Source organism: Harpia harpyja, chromosome 1, assembly GCF_026419915.1.
Source record: "Harpia harpyja isolate bHarHar1 chromosome 1, bHarHar1 primary haplotype, whole genome shotgun sequence".
Classification (NCBI taxonomy): Eukaryota; Metazoa; Chordata; class Aves; order Accipitriformes; family Accipitridae; genus Harpia; species Harpia harpyja.
In genome coordinates, this window is record NC_068940.1 from 10,251,118 (window position 1) to 10,278,175 (window position 27,058).

At 43.7% G+C, this 27,058-nt stretch overlaps 1 protein-coding gene across 2 annotated transcripts in view; it reads left to right on the top strand.

Moving 5' to 3' along the window:
- NEDD9 (neural precursor cell expressed, developmentally down-regulated 9) overlaps positions 1-27,058 on the top strand; it is a 77,990-nt gene that overhangs the window by 19,200 nt on the left and 31,732 nt on the right. The window contains exon 1 of one of the 2 annotated variants that reach the window (XM_052773241.1): positions 16,793-16,891. The exons of the other annotated variant lie outside the window; for it this stretch is intronic. Coding sequence (XP_052629201.1) covers positions 16,880-16,891 — 12 coding nt within the window. The 5' untranslated portion in view covers positions 16,793-16,879. Of the gene's footprint in view, positions 1-16,792; positions 16,892-27,058 lie in introns of those variants that run through there. 2 annotated transcript variants of the gene reach the window in all.

A 27,058-nucleotide genomic window follows, 5' to 3' on the forward strand; every position in this document is an offset into this window, starting at 1 on the left:
CATTACCTTCTGTTAGAAGGGTGAGAAGATACCTGAGATCCACCCAGCAAAGAGTGTATCCCTCTCTGAAGATATATAGGCACTGATGACAAACCATGTCTGCCTGCCCGCCAAAAGGAAAGATAATCTTCTTTTCTGTGTTAGGACATTTAGCAGGATTGGGTTGAGCAAATGAATAAAGCTTCTTCAGTGACACAGCTAATCCCTGCCAAACTAGCCCTGTGCTCCTAGAAATATGTAGCCCTTTTGGAAGAGGCTTCAGAGGAGCCACTGCGTCTGCTTTTCCCCGTCATTTGGTTTAAGAAGCAAATGTCCCCACCTACATTTCTTCCATGCTCCTGGGAAGTCTGCTAAGCCTCTCATAACTGAATGAGAGCTGGTTGTAGAAACTAGCTTTCGCAGGCACTGTGAGGCCCTTTGCAGACTCCAAAGCTGGAGGGCTCAGACTAGACCTCTTAAGCACTGACAAGGACTTAGCAGATATTTGGCAAGCAAAAAGGTGGCATATAAGGATTCCTTGTATAGTGCAGCTTTGTGGGTATGGAGTCAAGCCAGGATGCAAAGTCTACTTAGGTACCTGACACAGAGGATGAAAGAGTCAAGATTTATTGTGGTGGCACCTTCAATATGAGCCAAAGCAAAGCATAAGTAAGGGCCAGTTTTACTAGCACTTGGGCGAGAATCATTGTGCTTCATCTCCATTTGTCCCCCGTCCTTCTAGTTATTGTCCTACCGCCCTACTGTGCTCAGAGTGCAAGTTAAACCTGAGTCCAGCCTTCCCAGCAGGCTAGCTACAGTTCAGAAAACTAAAACAGTGGGTTTCATCCTTTTGTGAAGAATAATGGTGAAGCATTTGTCACAGCTGGTGCTACACAGCAAGCTTTCTCAGAGTTCATTTTGGTGCAGCTCTGTGTTGCAACCTGCAGAACAGGAAAACCACATCCTTTCTGAATGTGAGCATATGACCTAGAAACTCCCAGTGTGAGGTGTGATTTCACTCTAAAAAACCCAGAAAGACACATTTTGTCGCTGCAGCTAGCAAGGTAGTTAGACTGCTGGTGCAGAGAGCGGGCTATTGATGCAGAAGTTACTGAATCAGTAGTGGATTTAGGGGTCTTTTGTTTTTAAGTACTGCACAAATTAGTAGAAACAGAAAACAAAGGAAAAGAGTAGTTTCCCTCTACCTTATCTTTGCCTTCTGTGTGCATTCCATCAAATGAACTGGCTTTTCAGAAATCATGGGAAAATCTTACTGGCTACTTTGAGCACTGAGATGCTTGACTGCAATGAATCATTTTCTGTTCCTTGCTGGACCAGGGAAGAGGCCACTTTGTATTTACAGGATAAAAGTGGCAGAGGTCATGGCCGCCTAAGCAAGCAGGCTGTGACAATTTCACAGTGGATGAATTTTCACTTGGCTGAACCTTACAGACCGGAAACTGGTCCAGATTTTTCTACTACTATTACTCAGACTACCAAATCTCCCCTGCTCCCAGAATTCCTGGACCAAAATTTTACCTGGAAACAGCTCAAACATATTTTGAAGACCTGATGATTATTATTTTATGTGATTTCTCCTCTGCATGTCTGGTTTCTGCCAGAAGAAATGCATTTGTGGACAGGGGGTCTCAAATGCAGGTCTCAAACTCCAGCTCAGCTTTGCTGAGCCAGGATGTTCAGATATCTTGTCCATGATTCCAACAAACGTTCAGGGGTTGGATTCAAAAGGCTCAGGCACCCAACTCTCAACCATCCATGCAAGGGTGGGTATAATACAATAGGACCTATTGGATACCGCTGTCTTCCTGGAGTTGCAGCTATATGTCAGCTGGGATATCCTAAGCTAGACCTGTCCATAGACTCTATGCTCAGGCAACCCAGTCCCATCCCTAGTGGGGGATTTACTTCTGAAAGTCTAGCCCTCAAACATTCTAAGTGAATGCCCAAGTGAACCAAACCTCCAAATCACTTTGATTTTTGAGGAGAAGGATGACAGAGGCCCGAGAGCGAGGGAAATCCAGCTAGGTGCTATTTGTAGCGTTACAACACAGCCAAGAATATAATGGGGGAGATTCAGTGAAGATACAGCAGCCCCATCAAGCAATTTCTGTGCTCCCCTATTAAGCAATGTTGTCACAGCCAAGCAGCCAATTCTCCCTGCCATTCAGCTCACAGCTGCCTGCACCTCAGTTGTTTTGCATTTTTTGTGTGATCATGAGCAAATCACTAAGTGCCTCAGTTTTCCTTCCTGCAAAATACTGTGATACTACTACTCTATCTCAAAGAACAGCCAGCAGTTCAGAGATTGCTGACCTACCACATACACCAGGGAAACACCTGTAGTAGAGGACACAGTAAATTTTCTTAAATGCAAGGGACTACGTGATCAAATAGGTGTTTTACATCTCTGCCATATATAGTTCTAGGTCAATATATATTTAAACACTGGAAGATGTTCTTTTAGCCAAAATTCAACCACAGTGTGGTCAATAAACCACTGACAGACTATAATGTATGTAAGCCTTCCCTTATTTTCTTCTGCTAAAGAACACAGCTAAGTGAAACAATTTCTTGTCCAGTACTCCTTTTCTCATGTCAGTTGTGGTTGTGGTCCAGGGATGGGTTCATATTAGCATTTCAGCACTTGTTTTCTAACCTCATCTGGTCCAAAAGTGGCACTCTGCAATCAATTCATTTTGAAACCTTACAGAGTCTTGAATAGCAGGAAAAAAATTCCAGAGATGATTTTTCTCATGAAATGGAGCCATGATATGAGAAAAAAAGCCCCAAATTATTTTGAAATCAGCCAACCTGAGAAATAGTACAGATTTTTTATAAATAAGTAATAGAGAGAGAAGGAAGCAAAATTCATCCAGCTCATATTAGCTATCTGGCTCTGAACTTTGGAACTTAATATTGTTATAACAAGACAGATCCTTGATTAGAGAGGAGGTACTTGCTGCTTTGAAGGCTGGACTCGCTTTTAAGTTAAATGTTCTCCTACCCTGACAGATTTTTCTGTATCTAACTACATCATTCATGGTGAGCATTTAGAATTAATCTGCATGAAGTCATCTCTATGTAGTAAGTCAGAATTATTCCCCTATGCATATGAATGCAACTGTCACCAACTTCAACATAAACTTTATCAACTGGACTGGTCCCAAGAGGCCAGTCACTCATAAAACTGAGCAGCTTCAGTATAGCTTGCGGGTTCTCAACACCACCAAGATCTTGAATAAATCAAAGACAGATGCAGTCTTTAGGATGCTAGTTTAATTAAGTGGTTATTTCATATATGTCTATAAAAATGGCATGCCTGATATATTTTAGATTATCTGGGGACACCTGCTTACACACAATACATCTGCAGTCTAGAACCATGACTATATAAACATGTCACGTGCATGTTTGTTTTTGTTTTCTGAAATGCAGAACAAACCCTGCAAGAGAAAACAACAAAGACACACATTAAAGCAGAGCTGAAAGCTGTCCAGAGCTGCCGGTGGAAAAATTCCTCTCTGCGTCAGGTGTGTTTCATTGTATCACTGTGCAAAGAAAAGGCTGAAAGATGCAGACGCACTTCTTATTTACCCAAATATTTAGGTGAAGTAGTGATAAATAGCAAAAAGGGATATAAATTCACAAGGTTTTAAGGACCTTTTTTATTTTTCTAAAGAGTCAAACCTCAAAGAAGAGAACTGAGGTCAGCAAACAGAGCAGGCTCAAAGCCTGAGGGAAGGGAGCAGGAGCACTTGCTACTCACCATATGAATGGCAGGCAAAGAGAAAAGCAGACCTGACCTTTCAGGGAGATCTGGAAACAGCCCCAAGAGCACTGGTCATTAAAACAAAACAAAACACACAAAAAGGCATTAAGAAAACCTCACTCCAATGGGAAGAGGAAGTGGTTTAAGGGGATTAGCTCCCGAAAAACAAAGCTCCACTCTTCCTCAGACTGCCGAGGAGTCCCAGAAATATTCTTCTATAGTATTGACGGGGCTGTGAAAACGGACAAATGTTGGCAACCGCTCAACAAATGATAGTAATGGGAGGCGACATCTCTGGACCTCAACCAGCTAGTACACAATTGTCTCATTTTCATGGTGTGTCAAACTAAATTTAGACTTTAGCGCTTTGCTTGTCTTGCACCGTTGTCTCCTTTCCAGAGCAGAACATGGAAGAACATTTACAACTTTACACTAACTTTGACCTGCAAACACAAATGCCAGCCCACAAAAACTAGTGCTGAATCATTTCTTTTTCCAGCTACGACCTTTTTACCCTCCTTCCCTTTCATGTCAGTCCATTTCTTCATGAGCGGCTCTCATGCATCTATATCACAGAAGTATTTAAGAAGATTCAGTGGATTTGTACTCAATGAGGTGCAGGGAAATTTTCTCAGCCAGGAACGTTTCATGTTGGGCAACAGACACAGTTCCCCTTTTCTGACAGTCCTTCTCCAACAAGCATAACACCACCTACGAAAACCACAACAGCCTAGTAACCTGTTTCAGAAAACCAAAATGCCCTAAAATCTTGGGATGTTACAAGCAGACACACTGGCAAGGCATTCATGGATACAAAACAGACATCAATTTTGCCTTGGCACTGTAATACTGAGATCCTCTCTATCTTGAGACTAAACAGATGATACCATGGAGTCACAGACACACTTGAGTCAGCTTTGCAAGGACCAGGTTTACACCCTCTCATTCTTTTACCAAAGTAACAGCCTCTACAGCTGTGCAAACCCAACTCATCTGGAAGTACTGCTATTGAGACCAGACACTTTAAAAGCAATGATGCCTTTTTTGAAGCTGGCATTAAGAGTCTGATGTCTTGCTGCACCAAGGCAAAAATATCAATCCCTTGAGCTTCAAAATTACTCAGAGATTTGGGCTTTAAAATGGGAGGGAGTTTATGGACTCAAAACAGGCCTGAAGTTAAAGTCCCTGAAGTTGGTTAGTTGGTTGTGTAACTTCAGGAGGCTCTGAATTTGAATCTAAGACTCAACAGAGAGCAGTTGTAGAGATGGATGAGGAAAGATAGGTATCAAAATGAAAGCAGGCAATACAAGTTTCAGGTAACTGCATGGGGACTTTTGAAGAAGAGGTATTGGTATGACTGCTAGATTAGACCTGAATTAGTCTGAGTTTACCACAGAAGAAGAGGAGATGTCTAATACCACCTACTTCTGCTCAAGCTGGAAATAACAGAAAAATTCCCTCTGCTTGTGGTATTTTGGCACTTCTGGGTTCAAAAGATCAGTATACAGAGGTGAATAAAAATTAGGGAAAGGCCTGAACCAGAGCTCCATCCAATATCCATACATTTGAGAACTCATTGCATACAGTGCAAACTTTGTGGATAAGTTCAATGGGAGATGGACGCAGGAGAAAAAAAAGCTACGATGACTTCTCAAAATCTTGAAAAACATAACTCTTCTGGAGCACAATTTTGTTGCACAAGCAGACAAAGACTCATCAAGGACCCAGTTCAGTGAAGCACACACATACAAATGAATAAGGAAGGACTTGAGCATGTGCATAAAGTTAAGCATGTGTTCAATCACTCTGCTGAACACAGGGCATAGGTTCTACTCCCTAGCAGTCATTTCCCATTTGGAAACCCTTGTCAGGGAGAGAAAGGGGGAAAAGGAGGGTTGTTTAGCATGATATTTTTAGATAGATTTTTAATGGAATATTTGTTAAGCTTTCTTCCACTCCGACACCCCCCCTGCCCACTGTCTGGGTTTTGTGTGTGTTTTTTTAATGGTTAGCAATGCATCACAGTATGGCTGCTGTTTAAATATTTGCCTGAAAAAAAAAGTAGTCTGTGCTTAAGAAAAGTGGTTTGGCACAAACCGGACATTTTCAAACATCCATTTACCAGATGGATCACTTTGTTCAATTACAGAGAAAAAAAAAGATGCTGAAGGAGTTGAAAATCGAGTGGAATGTTCCTAAGCACACAGCATTGTTTACTATCTGCATGTCTCCTGGCATTCTATGAGAAACTATCAATAAGCTCTTCAAAAATGTTCCTTTCCTTTAAAGAAGTCTGCATTTTTAACAATAATAAAAAGGCAGTAAATATACTCTACAATAGCCTGATGGAAAAATGTGCTAAAGTATTTCTATAAATCAAATGTAGCAGTTTGGCATTAGCTCTGAGGCAGTAAATTTAGTAAATTAGGACCAGATGATTTTAAAATAGAATCTTACATAACTTTCTAGCATGATATATATATTTTTTAATTTAACACAAGTTTGTCTGTCTTCGTAAAGTTATCTTGGCTGCTACCAGAATGTGGTTCAGTCTTTAAGAACCATATTTTTTGTTATTTATCAAGTGCAGAATGTTTAAATATCAAAGTAGGGGAACAGACTTCCCAAAAGACAGAAAAGGCTATAATCTGTACTGATCCACATAAGGTGTGGGGTGCTTTGTATCCCTAATGCCCCTGACTATTTCTCTCTCATTATCTTGATTAATAATAGTCTATTTCTCTATCCATCTTCCTTTTCTTGCCCTCTTTCCCTTTTCCCACAAATGCAAAGAAATGTCTCCCTCCATTCCTCCTCACAGTGGTTACAGCTCCTACAAATGCAACTTGGTCCGACAGACTTTTCTTTCACCCATGTGCTTAGGTCAGGAGTCAGCATTTGGGACCTTGCATTTCTTATGCTTTCCCACTTCTGATCTCTGCACCAGAAGATCCATCTCTGAGAAATAAGGAAAATGAAATTATAAGACCAGTCTAAGGAGCCTATTCCACCAGCTTTAGTCCAAACCTTTTGACCCTATCTACACATATATACCCGAAACCTGCTATCCCAGCGCATCTTGGACTTTTATGTTTCTGTGCCAGTGTTTACACCACTAGATAGTCATGTCAGACCACTGCTTATGTTCTGGGGAGAGGGGATTGCATATGTATGGCCTTCACGGTCTTTTTGGGCAAACACTCATCCGTACCATGGTCTTTCACTGGAAGCAACAACTGGAATAGCTACTGTGGACCCATCCCACGGCAACTGCGCTCACCGCGGCACGCTACAGTGCCTTACTTTTGAAAGTATGACTAAGGTCCTTTTACAGTGCCTACTTACTGTCTAGAGAGCCAGAGCCAACACACTCTATCTCAAAACTTTAAAGTATGAGGAGAGCCTCTCTGGTACCCTGACACTCCCAGGGATTTTTAACAATGGCTTCTAGACGTACATTCTCCAGGACCTTATGGCACAACAGATGAGCTAAGCCCCTCCTCAAAAGCCATGAGTACACGTGGAGACAGATCTTTACAGCTCCCAGACAGGGCTGAACTCTGAGGAGGTGAGGAGTGAAATCCTTGTGTCAACACTTATGACTCAAGCCCTCATCAGACTTCAGGAACAAACACCATGAGTCAACTGGGATGTGAGGGAAAGGGCAGACAGAGTAGAGAACGTAGGTGTCGAAGGAGAGACCAGCAAACAGTTGTGTGTAGCCTTCCTTTCATGTGATCCCAAGTCTGGTGCTTCTATCAGCTGTGCAAGTGTAAGTATCGAGACTGAAGCAAGCAGAAGAATAACTGTGGTGGATACTCGTGAGAGCAGAGTTATCTGCAACCACGGCCTCCCTCAGCAGAGACAAGTCTACTATGAGGAGCCAATTTAGTCAAAGCCAAGGCTCGGGATGCTATGGGGTGTGGGCCAAATCCTGGTCCCAGTGAAGTCGAGGGAAGCTTTGCCAATGGGAACATGCTCTGTCCTTTTCACCCCGTCTTTGGCTACCCCGTTGCTGGAAGCATTCAGAGTTTGCAAATGATAGCAATGGAAAAGAGAGGGAACAGAGTTCCCACGTTCCTTCTCTTCTACTATTGTTTCCTGAGAGTCCTGCAACGCGCAGTAATGCAATGATCTGTTCTTTAAACGACATTGGACTGAATTGCTTGTTAAAAATAACAGAAGAGGAGGAGGGGTTTGGAAATCAGTCATTTTCCTTTAAAGAATGATTTTGGGAGAGTAGACCATAAACAGATTTAGATGGCAGCAAAGATAACCATTTTTGGCAGTTTTATGGAGATGCAAATTTACACTGATTATGAGATGAGAGCTTAAACACCAGCACCCAAAGAAGAGAAAAATAAGTCAGACAGTGTGAGACATTTCATGTGCCATTCTCTGTTGTTATGGATATCAACTGACCTCCACAGATCTGGTTGAGGTGAAAGAGAGAAAAGATGATCGCTTCCTTATCATATATCCTCTCTCCAAACACCTCCGAAAGAAGCAAATTCCCCTGAAATTCCTCAAGCCTTAAAACACCTCCAGGCTGAGTCTTCATGGGAAGCTTGGTGGTAAAGGCAAAACAGAAGTTTCACCTCTGGATTGATTTTTTTTTTTTAAATCTCTAATTTGCATTTTATTAAATTTTAATTTTTGCTTCCCCTCCTCCCACTGGAAAGAACTGGTAGCTGGCTAGTGGACAACAACTGAGCTGCTGGCCCTGCCAGGGAGAAATGCTTTTGGTGCTATGAAAGAGCTGCTGGTGAGAGATGGGAAGAGGCAAAAAACAAGGATATAAAATATAACAACAGCAGATTACCTTTGCTAAAAGAAGTGTGGGAGATATTGTTGTGGTTTAACCCCAGCCGGTAACTAAGCACCACGCAGACGCTCACTCACTTCCCTCCCACCCAGTGGGATGGCCTCTGAGCAACAGCAAGTGATGCACAATGCAATTGCTCACCACTTGCCGACCGATGCCCAGTTAGTTCCTGAGCAGCGATCCTCCCAGGCCAACTCGCCCAGTTTATATACTGGGCATGACGTCACATGGTATGGAATACCCCTTTGGCCAGTTTGGGTCAGCTGTCCTGGCTGCATCCCCTCCCAACTTCTTGTGCCCCTCCAGCCTTCTCACTGGCTGGGCATGAGAAGCTGAAAAATCCTTGACTTGGTATAAACACTACCTAGCAACAACTGAAAACATCAGCGTGTTATCAACATTCTTCTCATACTGAACCCAAAACACAACACTATACCAGCTACTAGGAAGAAAATTAACTCTATCCCAGCTGAAACCAGGACAGACATGCAACAAAAGCTTCCTAAAACCAGACAGAACAAAAATAACAGGCTTTGCAAGCAAAATGGACACAGTTGGCTAGTCCAGTCACAGGACGATTCCTTGGATGATGTGTAAAACCGATGGACAGTTTACAGTCAGGAGAGACTGTATTTTAGGGTCAGTTTTGAGTTTTTGCCAAGTTAAAGTAGTGTGCATTTTGCAAATCAGGGGGAAGGGGAGAGTATTTAGATAAGGGTTTCTTTGGTCCTGGCTCCCTCAGATGGGGCTAAGATGCAGAAATGCTCTGCACAGAGGATTAATGGGATTTCAAGGGTTTTGATGCAGTATTTTAAATCTAATAGATGCGTAAGGACTTCAACGCACACCCCTCTTTATAGGCCATTTTGTAGCTTAATGTTTCTGTACAACCTGCTTCCACACAAATTCAGAGGAAAGTACTGGCACGTGTGTTTGAAAGTGGGGCTCTCCACCCTGTCAACTGCAGGACTGGGAAGGTAGGAGGAGGGGAAGGAGAGGCAGGCAGGAAGAGTAGGCTGGAACAGGGTACCAGAGACTGGAAAGAGCAGAGCCATGCGCTACCATGTCCAAGACAAAGCTTCTAGGGATAGGAATTGCTGCATATTACTCTGCATGTGCATGCGTGGAGGCGAGAGAGATCACACTTGCTGAGAAAAAACTTGCTGATGCTAGTCTACGAAACCTTATCTTTCTAGATATCAAACAGGATGTCACAGGAAAGTGAACCTTTTTACTCCAGACCACTGTTTCCTACTTAATTGTCCACACTCACACTCTTGCTTTCAGGAAGGAACTCCTTTCCGGGTGGGCTATGTGCTATTTGAGTCAGGACTTCACTCCCACAAACGTAGTATGCCAGACGCATGTATTCAAAAGAGCCTGGGGTGTTTCCAAACTGGGATCATAGTGCTGTGGTGGGCTGGTTGGCCTCCACCAAAAAAAACCCAAACCAACCCAAAAAGAGAAAGAAAAGAAAAACCTTACTCAATTGACTCCTGTTTTAACAATTGTAATACCTGGTAGAATAATGTAACATCCATTGTGGATCCACACGGATAAAATCTCAGCTCCAGAGTTTCACCCAAACTGGGGAAAGTTCAAGTAGAAAGTTCAGGTAAAGATCTGAGCTTTTGGATGCCAGCACTCTGACTTCTTACAACTGCGTGAAAAGCTTAACATGCCTAAGCTTTGTGGCTAAGTTTATTGTCTGAGGCAATTCCGGTTCCAATTCTGGATTCCTTTCATCTTAAATGAGCTGTGATGTCTAAACATACATTTCCTCTTGAGCAACCTCCCTGTATTATATTTATCATATTTCATCTGCATAATTGTGAACCAGAGAGAACAGAAGCCTTTTGCAGTCTCTCCATAGTTATGCTATTTCTCAGCTTTTCTTACGAAAAACAGAAAACCCCTCTTTTGGCATCAGTAGGTTGAATGGCATGCATGCCACACGTCTGGAAGCAAGCCTGTATTTTTTAAACCCATGTATTAAAAATATTCAGTGCTGGAGGGGAAAATAAAGGAGTGTATTCTGCGAGCACAACTGTTAGACTGGTTGGTTTGTTTGGGAAATGAATAAGCCTTTGACAGTATCCTTGGAAGGAATAGGCCAGTGCGTGCTCCATCCTGACATTCTTTTCCCTCTCCAGTCTTCCCCGCATACCTTACGTTCCTCTTGCCCTCCCAACACCACTGGTTCGTGGGCAGGCAAGCACTGGAGACCCAATCTGCCACAGCCCTGCACCCATCTTGAAGCCACCGGCTTCTGCCATCTCGCCTACCCAATGCACCAATGTTATCTGCACGAGTGCACATATCAAGGTTTGCAGAGCTCTTAACTTGCCTTGGCTTTGCAAAGTGCGTGTGGCAGCTCAGCTACGACTGCTGCCGTCTTCCACAAATTCCTTCCAACACTGCTGAGAACATGAAGTCCCCCTGACCCACGTGCTCTGCACCAGCTGGATGGCTGAGGAGCTGCTGTGCTGCACGGACCTGGAAAAGCTATTCTTTTTCATCCTCATCTGCAGTTAGTACTCAGCGTTGGACCAGAGATAAATTTACTTCATATCAATTTTACATTCTCTCCTTTCCTTTCTCCAGGGTGAGATGGGTCCCTCCTGCTGTTTTAATAGTGACTCCACTGTTTCCCTTCCTGTGTTCATTTTCCCCTGACAAGGTGACCGCCTGCTTCTCATAACAAGTGAAAATTGTAGTGGTATTTATCCACCCCCCCCCCCTTTTTTTTTTTAAACCGAACAGACTTTTCAGTTTTTATTTGCAGGGTCAGGCTGGTGGCTTAGTGATAGCCAGTTCCGGAATATCTAAACTCCAACTGCCTTCCATGATTTCTCAAGCTAACAAAGGCTGGATTCACTTTCAAAACCTTTTGGGTGGGAGGACACCAGCATGTTTCTTTCTGGCTGGCATTTGAAGCAAAACAGAGAGGACAGAGGGAGCTGCATTTATTCCCTTTATCTGAAGGAGGGTCACTAAACAGGGCCTTGATGGTTGACTTACAAAGTTAAATGAGCGATTCCTGAAGAAACACTGCATAGAATGCCCTTCTTGAGAATGTGAACAGCTTTTGTGCTTTATTGTGAAAGGAGGTGGGATGCCTGTAAGATTAGTTCATATATATTAAAGGAAATGCAGAATTCTAGAGCAAGGCCAGTGAACTAGCTCTGTGGTTAAAAGGCGTCTTAGGTAGAATGGCAAAGGACAGTCAAATTTAAAAAGATACTTCTAGTAACAACTTTTATTCTCACGATTTGACCCTTGCATTTAAACCTGACGACTACAGTGATCGCTACCCACCCCTCTGTCTGCCAGGACAGACTTCTGTTACTGTTAAATGGAATAGACCGCTTGCTTGAAAAGATTTCCATCACTGGTCAAAGAAAAACAGAGCAGACTTTGTTTTGGTTTGCTGAAATGCAAAATATTCCCTTCTTTGGGTGAGACTGAAATCTTTTTCTCATCATCTCGTAGCGAGGTGGGAGAGGAGGCCTTTCTGTGCAGACAGACACAGAAGCCTGCCCACGTCAGTGGTGAATTTTTGTTAATGTTCTTTTCAGGAAACAGCAGCGTTTCATCTTTTTTAACAGATCTGTCCAAGCAAGCAAATTCCACCACTCTGAGTGTGTATAAAACCATTCTACACTGAAGAAATTCCATCCACTGCATATCCACTGAACCAGTCTGGGTAGCGTTGTAGAGGCGGCAGGACCAAGGCTAATTACGACTCCTTTGCTCGTAAAGTGCAGTGGCACTGTAACTAAATTAATTTTAATCCCAATTCCCTGGCCAAGTATCACAGCAAGAAGTGATGCAGATGCTGTACAACATTATCCAAAGGATAGTCAGGGCTTTGTGCAGGGAAAAAAAAAAAAAAAGGTTAGCGCAGTGTTTCCCAAACACAGAGCTCACAGACCCTTCCTGAAAAGACTCTCTCAACTGCGAGGGAGACACGCTGCTGTGTCTCTCTTTTCTCAGGTTGTGTCATGGGGAAATAGGAACAAGGGATTTTTGTTTGAGTAACCTTTCAGAGCAGGATATCTGTCTCGTGTTCTTCTCCTATCAATTGTCACAGGGCGATAGCTGGCGGATTTGCTTCAACGGGTATTCCCTTCCCAGCCTGGCTGACAGCTGTGTTTCATGTTGTGTGCTCAGCGTTGTGGTGGCCGAGCCGCAGAGCCTGGCTGACAAGCAGTCCCTTTGGCTGCCCTACTATTTCACCTGCTGCCATCTCCCAGATACCCCAGAACCCCAACTGGCAATCAGGAGGGCACCAGGAAGACACAGACCAGTGGTGCGGTGAGAAACAAAGCAAGTGATAAGCTCACCAGGATGGTGTATGAGAGCAGGAGACAAGCAGTAGGTTGCCCAAATGAGCAGAGAGTAATATTAATTGCCCTCGGCAAAAGCAAAGAAACAAACAAAAGCCATTGATGCAGGCACAAGACGAAGTCACAGAACCCATTTGCTACTCAGCTAGAATTGCAGTGGCACAAAGTATGAGGCAGTGAATCAAGCCATTGCTGTGCTGTGAAGCAAAAAGACACATTACATGAATTACCCTCCTGAGAACTTCAATAGGACCCTGTAGTTATAAATCCTGGCAATATAGCTCAAGTTGCTTCTACAACACAGACATCCAGGTCTTGGCTTCCCCTTCAGCATGTTCCATTGTATAATTGAGCTGATTATCCAAGGCAACCAACTCAAAACTTTCCTAGACTATGCCTGAAATACAATATTACATAGTAAAGGCACAGCAGTCGGCAAGGTCATCAAGAAAAGCCAAGTGCTTGCACTAACCACAAATGTGTGCTTGCCACAATCCTGACTTCTTATAGTAATGCATCAAGGTTAGAGGATCGTATTTACAAATCTCTCTTTCAAGGTATATCTAATTCCTGATATTCGTGATAGATTGGGGAGCTCCGCCACACTGCTAGCTCTGCTAGAAGTGTTGCACTAAGCAGGAGTATTTCACTCTTGGGGAAATAAAAAACCCCCTCAAAGTGCAAAGAAAACCTAAGACGGTAAACAGAGTAGGTGAGAGAAGGGGGAGGGAGGGTGCGTGAATAAAATGAGCAGTGGGACTTGACTGAGGAGGTGGTGTGCGATGGCAATCTCTCTTTCTCCCTGTAAAATAACAATTCTTGTACCTGCTTCTTCAGAATTGTATAGCTACCAACACCGATAGACTTTGTGCCCAAAGTGTCGTTCCAGTGGCATCTAATTAAAAGTTTTTAATATGAGTTATGGAGAGCAATAAAGGCAAAACAATATATACAAGGGAACAACTCAACTAGAATTCTACATTAACACATCTGTTACCTCATATCAAGATCAGTCAGGGACATTTTACATACGTTAAAAGCAATGCAAGCTAAAACAAAAGCAGAAGGCACAGCTTTTCAAATCTGTTTAGATTTCATAATATGATTGTAAAGCATTCTGAAAAAAGGAAAAAACACCAATTACATTAAAAGTATCACTGCTGGTGAGATGACTAGAAACCAGATGCACTCTGCATTTAAATATAGGTGAAGTCAGAAATATGATTCTACTTTTCTTATTTTTGTCTCTGACACTTATCCGGTTCTTGTTAATGTGGTTCTACAATCTTTAATGCATTTATCTTCATGACAATGGTGCCACATAAAGAGATTATACAGAGCTCGTTCAGGGAATGGGATTTGGATGCTAGTCCAATACCATGCAAACACATTAGCCATTGCATCCTCTGTACTTAGGAGAAATTTTCTCCTCCCAGGAGAAATTTTTATCCTTGGAGTATGAAGGGCAAAAATGCGCAAAAAGAAAATCCAAGGTCAAACTCTACAGTTAAGAAACACTCCAAAGATATTGGCGCTCTTCTAGTAGTAAGCTGGTTATGCATAATCATTGGAAAAATTATTTCTTAAATAAAGTGTCTAAGGACACAGCATACAAATTAGCTTTATTCTCTCAAAACTACCCACGTTTATTTTGATGCTACGCTTAAAACAACGCTGCCCCAAACTCAGTGCATATAGAATATTATCTATTTCAAGTACTGTCGTGGTTTAACCCCAGCCAGCAACTAAACACCACGCAGCCGCTCACTCACTCCCCCCCACCCAGTGGGTTGGGGGAGAAAATTGGGAAAAGAAGCAAAACCTGTGGGTTGAGATAAGAACGGTTTAATAGAACAGAAAAGAAGAAACTAATAATGATAATGATAACACTAATAAAATGACAACAGCAATAATGAAAGGATTGGAATGTACAAATGATGCGCAGTGCAATTGCTCACCACCCGCCGACCGACACCCCGCCAGTCCCCGAGCGGCGAATCCCTGCCCCCACTTCCCCGTTCCTATACTGGATGGGACGTCACATGGTATGGAATACACCGTTGGCCAGTTTGGGTCAGGTGCCCTGGCTGTGTCCTGTGCCAACTTCTTGTGCCCCTCCAGCTTTCTCACTGGCTGGGCATGAGAAGCTGAAAAATCCTTGACATTAGTCTAAACACTACTGAGCAACAACTGAAAACATCAGTGTTATCAACATTCTTCGCTCTGAACTCAAAACATAGCACTGTACCAGCTACTAGGAAGACAGTTAACTCTATCCCAGCTGAAACCAGGACAAGTACCGTCTTGGAAAATCAGAAGAATCAACAGCAACAACAAAAACAGAAGGAAAAACCCAAAGAAAAACCCCTGTGGGGGGTTACAGCCAGTGAAGCTACAGCACTGCACAGGGATCCCAGTCACAGTGGCGTGCTCTGCACTGCAGGAAGCAGAAGCTCACTTTTCTCACTGAGACATCTTTTGTACTGACAGGAACTCATACCGATGAACTATTAGACAGTATAGAAAAAAATTATTTTTGTATTCATTTAGTAAATTTGCATAGTATAACCACATATTTTCTGCTGGAACTAGAGAACGGAAGAGATTGCAGACAAAAGTATGACATTCCTTAGAAGCCACGAAGCCATTTTAGCAATAAGATCCTTCTCTAGAGGATTAGTCACATGAGAATTTAAGGATATCACTGTACTATGGAATGAAGTTATGTTGGTAATCTGGTAGTACAAGATTATTCTTTGCTCTGTTTCCTTAGGCCACTAGAAATAGTCTTGAGTCCATCTGTGACCTAGAAATGTTGGGTAAGATCCAACTCGGGCAAAAAGGAGAGAATTTATTTCCTGTTCATCTAAACAAGCTGGAGTATGTCCCATACACAAAGTTTCCTATTATGTGCACCATATTAATCATGCCTGATTAAGGGGTCTGACTTAAAAAGCATGGAGGATCACCACGCATTTATTTTCCCTGCTCTTTCCTGCCCCCAAGATACCAGAGTTAATTATTACTCTCTTCCAAGTAATCCTTATTTGCCATGGTCACTCTTTATAATGGACATCTCTAGATGATTAAAGCCATCTTGGCCTCTGGTGTCTAACCGGTGTTTGAATAGCAGGCTATCCCGGGCAAAGCGAACACTGGGCATTTTGATTCAAGAGGCAGTAGTTAGAAGATCCATCTTTTGGGGACAAACGAGAACAAAAATCAATTGCAAAGACAGGAACGGAGCAGCGTGAAGTGCTCAACCCCTCCAAGAGCTGCACAAGAAAAAGGCAGCTACAGAGGGGACGGATGGAGAAGGTTTAGCACCAGGCAGGTTTGGCAGCAGGCCGCCACCTCTGCGCAGCCCGGCTGGCGGGGCAGGCCCCAGACCAGGCCAGACTGCGAGGCGGCATTTTCGGTTCCCCGCCGCTTTGTCACTTCAGAGCCGCTCTTCCCGGGGCTGCCTTCACTGACAGCCCGGGCGCTTTGAACCTTGCCGGGCCCAGAAACCCCCTCAGCACAGGAGGCAGCAGCCGGGGCGGGGGCGGCAGACAGAAGGCCTTTTGTTCCCAGTGTCCCCGCCGTGCGGGGAACTCGAGGTGACCGGCTTGTGAGAGGGCACGGGCGGAGCCGGTGGCTCACGAGAAGCGGGGCCCTCGGCCCTCGCTCTGTGGGACGCTTCTCTCCCGCCCCACGGAAGCGGGGGGCGCCTCGCGCGCCCGCTCCCCTCACCGCCCCGAGGGGCGGGAAGCAGAGGGCGGAGCCGCGGGGGGGGTGTCCACCTTGTCCCCGAGCGTGGCCAATGGCGGGGGCGCTATGCAAATGAGCGGGGTAGCCTGGCGGCGGTGGCGGGCGGCGGGGCGCGGAGAAGAGGCGGCGGCGATGCGGCGGGAGGCGGTGTAGCTGCCGCGCGGGCCCCCTCAGCGCTCCGCAGCCATGAAGTACAAGGTGAGCCGGCGGCGGGCGCCGTCCCGGGGCTGGGGCAGGGGCAGGAGCGGGCCTTTGAAGTCTCACGGGCTTGTCAGCGGCTTCCCCGGCGGCAGCCGGGCGGCCCTCGCTGAGGGGCCGCAGCCCTGACAGGAGGCGGGCGGGTCGGGGCTCCCCTCGGTACCCCCCACAGGACAAGCGGGCGCAGCCGTTGGCCCGGGGTGGTGCGGCCGAGCCGCCCCGAGCCCGCTGCTCCGTGCTGTCTCCGGGCACAGAGCCCTAAGGGGGGTGCCGGGGAGGGGTGGGGGGGGGGCAGCGAAGGGGGGCAGGCCGGCGGAGACCCCCACCCGCCCCGGGTGCTCTGGGGTGTTGTGGGTGGGGGGAGAAGGGGGTTCCCGCCCGGTGTCTCGGCGCCTCTCCCGCTTACGCCGGCGCTAGCGAACGGGGTGAGCCCGGTGTCTCGGGAAAGGCGGGTTTGTACGTGATGCCCAGCGTCGGTTTGGGACAGGTATCGCTGCTTCTCCCCGTTTTCCAGTCCTTGGTGAATGTCTCGTCATCACAGCGCAGTTTTTCGGGGTGGTCTGTTCGGGTCACAAGCAAGAAGGAAAACCCCAAAACCACCGTATATTTAAAAAAATGGGTAGCCTATCCCCCTTTCCCAAGTTAAATAAAATAAGTGATTCTAGCTTAACCTTTTACTAGAGGTTTTTCTTCAGAAGACACAGATGTGGAGGCTTTCATCCTAATATTACTCTACTTAAAAACGTCTGGGCAAGGTACTGAATTGCCCACAGGGCATTAGATTACTGTACAGACATACCATAATCTTGTGTGATCGGAAAAAAAGGGGGAGGGAAGGAAAAACTTTACTTTCTCTGCCAAAAATAACTTCAGCATCAATAAAAAAGTGATTTGGAAATGTCACACGTTATATACTTACTTGGAGACTAACTTGCTTTGGAAGTGAAGTCCATCTTCTTACTGAATTTAGGCAGTGTAGTGTCTCCTACACGGGAGCCCTAATGCTATAGCATTGTATAAGGCTTATAAACCCGGGCGGAATGAGATGTGCGAGTGATACCTAGGTAAATATACAGAGATTTTCATGCTTTTCCATATATGTCTGAGCTCAGCCGAGGCTTTCAGGATCTCTCATACCCAAACTTTGGGAAAGCTCAGAGTTAGGTTTTCAAAGCTGCTGCCAGTTTCTCCATCTCATGGTGGTTAAGAATAACCGGGAAAAAGAAATTGTGTAAGATACAGATAGACAAAGATACTCCATGACTTTGAAAATTATTTTTTTTTCCTTCAATTCTATCTCAAACAACTGATCTGAAGTCTGAGATCAAATTCATCTCCTGTCCCTTTCTACTCCCCCTCAAATCAGTTCAGGTAGACTTTATACCTGCTTAGAGAAGCTGTGACTCTTAACACAAAACGTCAGGCACTTGGGGGTAGAAGAGCAGTGTCACTGTTAGTCCAGAGCTCATGAACTGCTTTGCAACTGCCCATGACTAAGCGACACTTCTATCGCAGTGGCAAAATAATGGTCCTGCATAGTTACACAGCTTCCTGACTTCTGGTGTCACCATCTATCCTTCCTCTGATGCAAGGAGATCATGCTTCATATGTAGCCCAGTGGCGCTGCAAGAATAGGGACCGATAAGGTGGCTCAAAAGGTGGAAGTCTTCCCTGCTCTGTAGTGTTTCCTTTGCCCTGTCTGTTTGGAATGAGTGTTTTGGTTTGGGTTTGTGATTACATAACTCTAGACAGAGAAAGCTGGACAAAGAAAGCATGAGCCATAAAAAAAAAAAAAAAAAAAAAAAAAAAAAAAGACTGAGGGTTTTGGCCTTCTTGTCAGACTAAGGTGTTTACTTTCCCTGGGAAATGTCAAGTAGTTACACTGTTCAACTAGGACAAACATTCTTAGATCTATTTCTTATCTCTGATCTATTTCTTATCCCTGGAGTAACATAGAAAGAAAATACCTGCTCATTCAGTGTCTATTATTTTCTTTCTGTATTTGCTTGCTTTCTTTTATTTTTCTATAGAAAAACAAAAGTCCTGTAGTTTTTATTGTATACAGAAAATAAAGGAACAGAGCATGCTTACGGGCTGCCTGGGGACATACCATCATTTCAGAGGTGGCTTAGGTTCCAGGTGCAGAGTTGGGTCTATTTAACTGCTCCTGGTGTTATATTGGGGCCTGTCATTCTTTACTTTCATTGTGATAGTCCATAAGATAAGGCCTCATTTAATGAAATGATTGAGATTCTTATTAGAGTTTAATTAGAGTATTAACAGTTGGACAGAACAGGAACTGACTTATTTGTGAGACCCTGAGTATGTCTCTCCATCACTCATGGCTTCACTTTCAGTGTGACTAAACTCAAGATCATTTCTGGTGTAGAAATCCCTTCCGCTAGTCAGTCTACCCTTTTTTCACTCATAAACATTTTGAAGACTGGTTTGCTCTCTTATTTTACCTAAGCTTCTTTTATTGTCCATCCCACTCTTTAAACATCCTTCCAACATAATACTCAAGTCTGAATCCTCTGAAAGCCACTGGGAAAATCCCTGTGGATTTAAGCAAGTTCAGAATTTTACCTTATATATGTCTTTACATTTCTGTCTATCTTTTGCACACTGTGTGAAATTCATTGAAGATGTGACTGTTTAAAGCAAAGACAAATTTAACCCCAGATTAGGTCCTCTTCTGCCATTCATGTAGTAGTTAAATACTGGAGAACACAAAAGTTACTCTGAGCCATGGAAAGATAGGAAACGTTAGCATAACAAATACTTCTGTGTTGGTTGTGAGCATTTCTTAGTCCTCCTTGTCTAAAAGCTACTTTCAGAAACTAATTCCTGTAGGGTGCAGTTGTATTATGGCAACACCCCAGTTCTTCATTTGATGACAACAGCATCTTTTTGTGCTAAATCTCCATGTACCACAAAACTGCATCCCATCAAGTTCTCACAGGATGCTGTTCAAGTAATCTGTAATCCAGAAGGTAGGATCAACCCTTTCTGAAACCAAACCCAGACTATGATTCCAAGGATGAAGCAGTTAAAGCTAAAATGTGCTATACAGGAACAGAAATACCAGTGGGTTACCATGATCAGAGAGGACCATGGATGGGAGAGGATGTATCTGGCCAGCAACTCCAATGCCCTTATCTCAGGCATTAAAAGTGTGACAGAAGCAAAAGGAAGAAGACATTATCATAACAAGGCTTTTGTAGCTTGTTGGCTGTTCACAAGACAAAAAAAGAGGGGGAAGGAGAAAGGGGGACTTATCTGTTTACTAAAAGATCCAAACAGTTAGTGAAAGAGGAGAGAAAAAACAACAAAACCCCCTGCATTCCTTACCTCATTTAAGCCAAAAGGAATGACGTAGATGTAAAGTATGAGGTCTTGATTATCTATTTTTAGATAATTTGTTGGGCAAGGAAGAAACCTAAGTAAATAGGGTTTGAAATGCCTGCCATTTGTGCTAAGGCACAGTCCTGTAATATATAGACTTGGTTACAATGCCTGTATGCCAAGACAAACAAAATAGTGTCACTGGGAAGAAATACTATATTCCCAACCAGGAATGCTTGTGAAAAGCTGCTTGTAACCCTGGCAATGAAAGACTTTGAGTGTTGGGCCATGTAAAAGGAAGAGAACTGCCTGTACTTTACTAACCAAATCCTCTCTGTTTTGTTTATCCCTCACACTCCTCTTTGTTTTCCTTTTTTTTTTTTTTTTTTGCTATCTCAGCAATCACAGGGTGACAATCAAACTTAGGAGTAAATAGGAACCGTAAAACCTTGTAAGAGGTAGTATTAGAGAAACAAAACAACAAAGGGGAAAAACTGTACAAGTTTGTGCCATCCCTGTTACCGTTGTGAATTTGCAATGGAAGTTTCCGTGCTTTTTATCTCCTCCATGCATGTATGGAAGAAGGTGACAGAAGTCTAGCAGGATCAGGCCTAAATCAGCAGCAGCACTAGTGAGATGTAGCAGTAGGACTGGCTCCTTCCTAAAGCTTGGAGGGCCACTGTCCTTTTCAGATTCCCACTCTTCCCACTGTGGCTTCTGTGTCGCCCCCTCCCCCACCCCCGGTAGACTTATGTATTGCTTATAAGCCTCCAATTTTGGGTCAAGTATGTATTTGTGTACTTAATAGAGGTAACTGCCTCAATACCTCAGGGCATTTGAGGAACTCCCACAATAGAATTTGTTTGCCCTACCAAAGACTGGGTAGGATAGCAAGGTGCTGTTCGTTCTGTTTTTACAGAAGGAGGTGCTGCTGAAGGTGAGGGATGTTACAGGACTTTTTTCAGAGGAAAAAGAGGAGCCATCACAAAGCATTACCGCTAACAGCACGCAGGTTTTTTGCATGATTTCTAAACTTCTGTTTTCATGCTAACAGCTGTTCCTGAGTAATGCAGCTGTAAATCTATTTCAACAAGAACCTGGTAGCCTAATCTGTCTCTGTCTAGTAGTTCCTAGTACATGATGGGGAAGCAGAACTGCCAGAACAGTCTTCCTTATATTTTTGATAGTTCCAATTCAGATTGACCCTAGATAGTACAAGAGATATTGGATACTAATCTAGGGGTTTTACTCATGCTTTTAAGATTCTGCTAGAGGTTGCAGTCACATTAGACTATTACTTTGCCTTTAGATATCTTGACTCAACATTAGTTATTGCAAACAGTGCCATACTATCAAAAGACCTGATCAGAGGGGCACCTGCCAGATCAGAGAGCAGGAGAACTGCCTCATAGGAAGACTTTATGGAAACATCTTCTGCAAAGCAAAAATGAAAGTACATTTTAGGAGGGTTCTGCAGCCTTTCTAAGCCGATAATCACTGTTTTGCAGAATACAGGCTAGACTTTGGAGAAGTCTCACGAAGCGTTATTGTGAACTTGTCAAGTGTTGGAGCACAATTCCTAAGACCATGTACAAACTCACCTTTGGAATCTTACGATCTCAAGCACAGCAGCAAGTGGGGTTCGAAGAGATTATACTTGCACTGATATCTTATCACTGAACATTGAACTCGTACGTGTGGTGGCTCAGGAGAAGCTTATACTATTGAACTGCCTGTGCCCCGTGACAAATACCAGCATCATTGCAGCAAGGCCAGGTGTGTCTAGTGACCCGAGTAACAGTTTGAATGAGGCAATTCTCCTGAGTCACACACACGTCCATGCACCGCTACTGGAATGGGTGTACCTACTGGCTACTTTGGCCAACTTTAGAAATGGTAGGAGACAAGAAGCCTTTGTCTTCTCACAAAGAACTTGCACTCATGGTAGTCCTCAGCCAAGCACGAGGTCCTGCTCTTGCACAGAAGTACAGGATAAGAGGACTTTCCCCCAGTATCTGGAAATAGCAAACAGCCTTGTATCTCTGTGCATACAAAAAGTAGAAGACTGTCACTGGAGCATAGGGCTTCCTGCTTGTCATATTGCTGTTATCAAAGGTGTTAAGGGCACGGGAATGTCTTGTGCATATAATAGATGGGCTTAGGTCACTTAGGGGCCTAGGTAAGGTCACTTTTGTTTTGCTTATTTTATTTGGACTAGCTTGTCACAGACATCTAAGTACTTAAAATCCCATTCATACCAACAGGAATTAGGAACCCACCTGTCTCCAAGATCTAGAGTTTAATTTCATTTTTAAAGCGACATAAGCACGTAAGAGGAGCATGCACAGGTGTCTGCCTTAGCTGCAACAATTGTGGAGAACCCTTATCTTCTACTGTTCCCATTTCTGGCTGCAGTTGATGGAGACAAGTAGCTGAACTTCTTGAGACATTGAAGTCCACACACCTCTGTAGGAGCTCACATTCAGTAACATTTGGAATCGTAAATGTGCAAGTCACATTTCAAGATGCTTCTTTACATCATAGGTGCTCTCTGAGCATCCATGAAAGTAACGGACATTTACCTGTTACAACAGTACTCTGACCCCTGAAAGATGCTTTATGCTAGGTCTTCAGTAGGATTGATCAGACAGTCCTCTGGGACTGTACTACAAAAGAATATTTATGGCATGTATTCAGCAATATTTAAGTTGGGCTGCTGCTGAGTAAAGCTGCATTTAGAGGTACTCCTAGCTGCCTGTAAATGGCTGCAGCTCTCGGTATCAGTGAAGCTGGGTCACTTTATAGCAGCTAAGAGTACAGCCATGAATATTGCTGCCTGTTTATCACAGGCTGCTCTTGGCAAGTGACCTTTTTCTTTTGCCTTTTGGTCTAGACATTACAGTAGTGGAAACTGTCTTAATTTTAAGGAGTTCATTTTTCCACAGAAAATTTGGACGTAGCTTGTGTTTGACAAGAAACAGGACTGCTAAAGCTATAGTTTGCAGTCCTAGAAACACAAGTGCACAGCATGGCAAAAATTGTATGTCTTTTTTTTTCTCTATAGGGATGAGGCCCATTCTTGCCTTTCTATTTTTGTTTGTTTTAAAAACACTTCATTCACAGTCAGTGGATTAGCCTGCCCGGAAAAGGAAGAGTAGTAAGAATGGATTTACTCTACAGGAATGCAGTCAGCATATCAGAAGCCCTTTCTTAAGCAGTCCTCATTCACAGCAAGGTTGAAAATTTTAGCAATAGCAATACTGTGAACCATTTGGTGACAACAAATCTTAGAAAATGCTGAAGGATCCTAGGAGTAAATCTCAATTCCTCCACTGAATGTCCTGCTTAGTTGAGGGCAGGGGGAGAAAAATACAGACCATGAAAATTCAATGATTCTCTTTCAAAGGAAATTTTTGATCCAAAGGGTTAAGTACAAAACAACTGCAAGTGTGTACTCTCTGTTTAACATACAGCTTGCAGTAGGTTGGGTCATGAATGCCCTTGTCCTATGGACTTTACATCCAGTTAAAATGCTTAGGGTAATAAACCAACTTTTACTGTTATAGAAGGGCCTAGTTTACAAGCAGATATCTTCTCTTTTTTCTCTCTCCCTGCTTATACTGCTTTATCTTGTTCTCAGCCCAGAAACTGCACAAACCAATCTCTCACACGATCAAGAATACAGTTAAAGTTGTATTTCAATCTGAGACTAAGCATAGTAACTATAACTGGTTAAAATGCACTCACACACTCTCCCTCTCCCTTCTTCAGGGGTACACTTCCCTAGAAAATGTCAGCTTGCCAAAATCAAGCTGTTCTGGAGGGCTTGTTGACTTTTGGCTGCTGCCCTGAGGTATGAAGAAGACCCTGACCGGACCTGGCAAGCCTCATCTACCAGCCAGGCTTGGCTCCCCTGGAAGTGGGTCTGATTCACAGGCAACTTGCAGCCTGTCCCCCCACCAGCCTGCTGAGGGCTGTCAGGAGCCTGGAAACATGAGTTCCCAAGCTTGTTTCTCTTCCGTAAGCTGGACTCTCAGGGCATCCCAAGTTGTGGCTGCTGTGTAGTATCCCAGATGGTGACACTAAAGTGACAGAGAAGGGTGGCTTTCCCTTCTATGGAGAATTTTTGGAGAGACTTGGAGGAAGAAGAGCATGTCCCAGTTCAGCTAAGTTCTATATTTAAAATTAAAAAAAAAAATTTAAAAAAAAGAATCATACTTTACAAAGCTGAAGACATCAGACAGAAGTAAGTTGGTGACAATACTGAGGTCCTGTGTCTACACAGCTATGGTTTCTTGACAATCAACTTGTGATTGTTTCCCCAGGGCTGCATAGAGAAGGGTTAAATTTGGGAGGAGGGGGTTTTTTGTAAGGAAACTTTGTCTGGGAGAAGACTGCTCGCAAATGCCAGAAAATGGAAAACTGAGAACTCAAAACACACGTTTTGGGATTCTTTCTTTCCATCTTTTCTCTTTTTTTTTTCCTTCTGCTCTGCTCCTTCAATTTTTAAGCATTCAACATCCGATCTCCTTTCATTAAGTTTTTAATTGCTTGCCTGAGGGAAAGAGGTTAGGTTTTCCATCTGCTTTTTGATTTTGATGTACTGCGGTTTAATCACAGTGAGATCATATTTACTCTAAGGCTATTGTTTGCATGCTTTATTTTTTCCTTCCCCCCCTCCCCAACTGATGTCACAGAAGGCACACAGCCCTCAGACAGATTTGAAAAGGCCTTTTAAAGTCATGGAACTAGATCACACCCTTCCTTGGGTGGGGGGAAAGGAAACTGGTTACAAGGGTAAAACATATACAGAAAACTTTGCGAGTTAGGTGTGGTGGAATTTCCCAAAGTATTAATAGGTCTTGAAGGTAAGTCAGGGGATGTAGTTTGCATTCCCAGAAAGAGCAAAGAAAACGGTATTTCAGCATTCCTGTAAAACCCCAGGAACTTGGAGGGCAGGGGAATAACATCAGAATATGTCACCAGTGGATCACTGCTCTGCTTCACTGTAAATGTTACTGTCACAAACCGTATTGGTCTTCTATGATAGCTCCAAAACAGGGTGGGTGGTCTGACAACACAGAAGCAGTGTGCATTAATCTCAGGGGTGTTCCCCAGGGCTGAGCGAAAGAGCATTACCTCAGATATGCCCTTTTTTAATGTAGCTGTGACCTGTTGTGTCTCACTGCACAGACTCCAAACAGAAGGTTGCTATGTAGTAAAAAGGGAGTTGCCACTTCTGTTAAACTCCCCCTACAAGCTCACTGAGCACCTCAGAGGTTTTATGCGATTTAAATGGTGTTTGTGACGCAATACATCCATCCTTCACTGCATCAGAAACAGAAGGGATAAATCAACTCCTTATTTAACATCTGACCTTAAATTATATTTCTACGATTACCTTTGTAATGCCTAGGAAGGCAGAGTAGCACCCCCACACCTCACATCCTCTCTAACTAAAATAAAATAACACCAGCCAAGCCAAAAACGAAAACTCAATCAAGAGACAAAAGAGTATCATTCAAATGTACAAACAAAGTCTAGCTTATTGTCCTTCTAGCCAACATAGAGTTGCTCTTAATAAATACAGAGCCAGAAAACTTTCTTTTCAACTCACTTGTCCAGTTTGAACTGTCAGGCACAGCAATAAGCTGATGCACTCAGTGCAGAACAAGGAAGTATTTTATTCACACAGGCCAAAGCTTCGGTTAGGATCTCCTGCTCTAACCTTTGTTTTCATATTTTTTCCTTTTTACTTCTCCCCCACCTTTTCTACCCTCCTAATTCCTTCTTTTGGAGTCACGCATTTGGATTCCTTCCCTAGTTGCAGGTTCACCACTGCGCCTCAGTTTCACAAAGTACTTTGCTGACTGTCTACAAAAAACTGGATACACAAATATCTCCCATTTGCTTAAAAATGGAGCAGCTATGCTGAAACAAAAAATGTTCTTAGACCAGAGAGCCTTCAGTCTCTCACATGTTTATGTTACATTTGAATCCCAGTCTTGGGTGAACTGATGGACCACATCAGCATCTTGAGCAGGAGTGTGAAGTGCCTGGGCCCTAGTCGGTCTGCTCGCTGCCTGCCTGCCACCCCTGCTGGGTGGAGTATTGTGCCTGTGTAAACTGTCAGTGAATATATCCAGAGCATGACAGCCATAATGCCTACTTTGGCTTATCCAAGTGTGATCCAGTAAGGAGGGGACATTCCCATTTTTCAGCCTTAACTTTCTGTGTAACTGGCCATGCTACAAAAAAAACCCAGCCAGAACAAACTCTGAAATTCAGGCCTCTCAGGCCAGACAAAGGGGCTGGGACAGCTCGGTGGAACACTGAAATAAGACGCTTGCCTTTTTCCCCTGCAGACCCAAGGCTTTCTGCATCACAACCTCCAGGCAGCTTGGCATACTTTAGCATGACTGACAGCCTCTGTTCCAGAGATGCACAGGACTAGAGTGCAAGGATACTTAAGGTGGATGAAGACCTGTCCTCCTTAGGGCTCTGCTCAGCCTGTTACCTCATAGCTCTCTCATTAGCTGTAAAGCCAGCCTTCCAAATCTGTGCATGGAAAACCGCCTTAATTTCCATCCAGCAGGACTTGTAATTATTTGGGCTAGCAATGGTTGACCAGAAAAGTATCTGCACTAAAAGAAAACTTTGGTTTTCTGGTGAAAGAAAGCAAGAGAGTGCCTGAAAAGTGGAACTGTGGGCTTTGCCTATAAGAGTGAACTGAAGGGTACATAAATGCTTAAGCTTACTTCGGAATGGCAGTCATTCATTTTAAAGAAACCTAAAAGACAGGGGAATCTGTATTAAAAATAT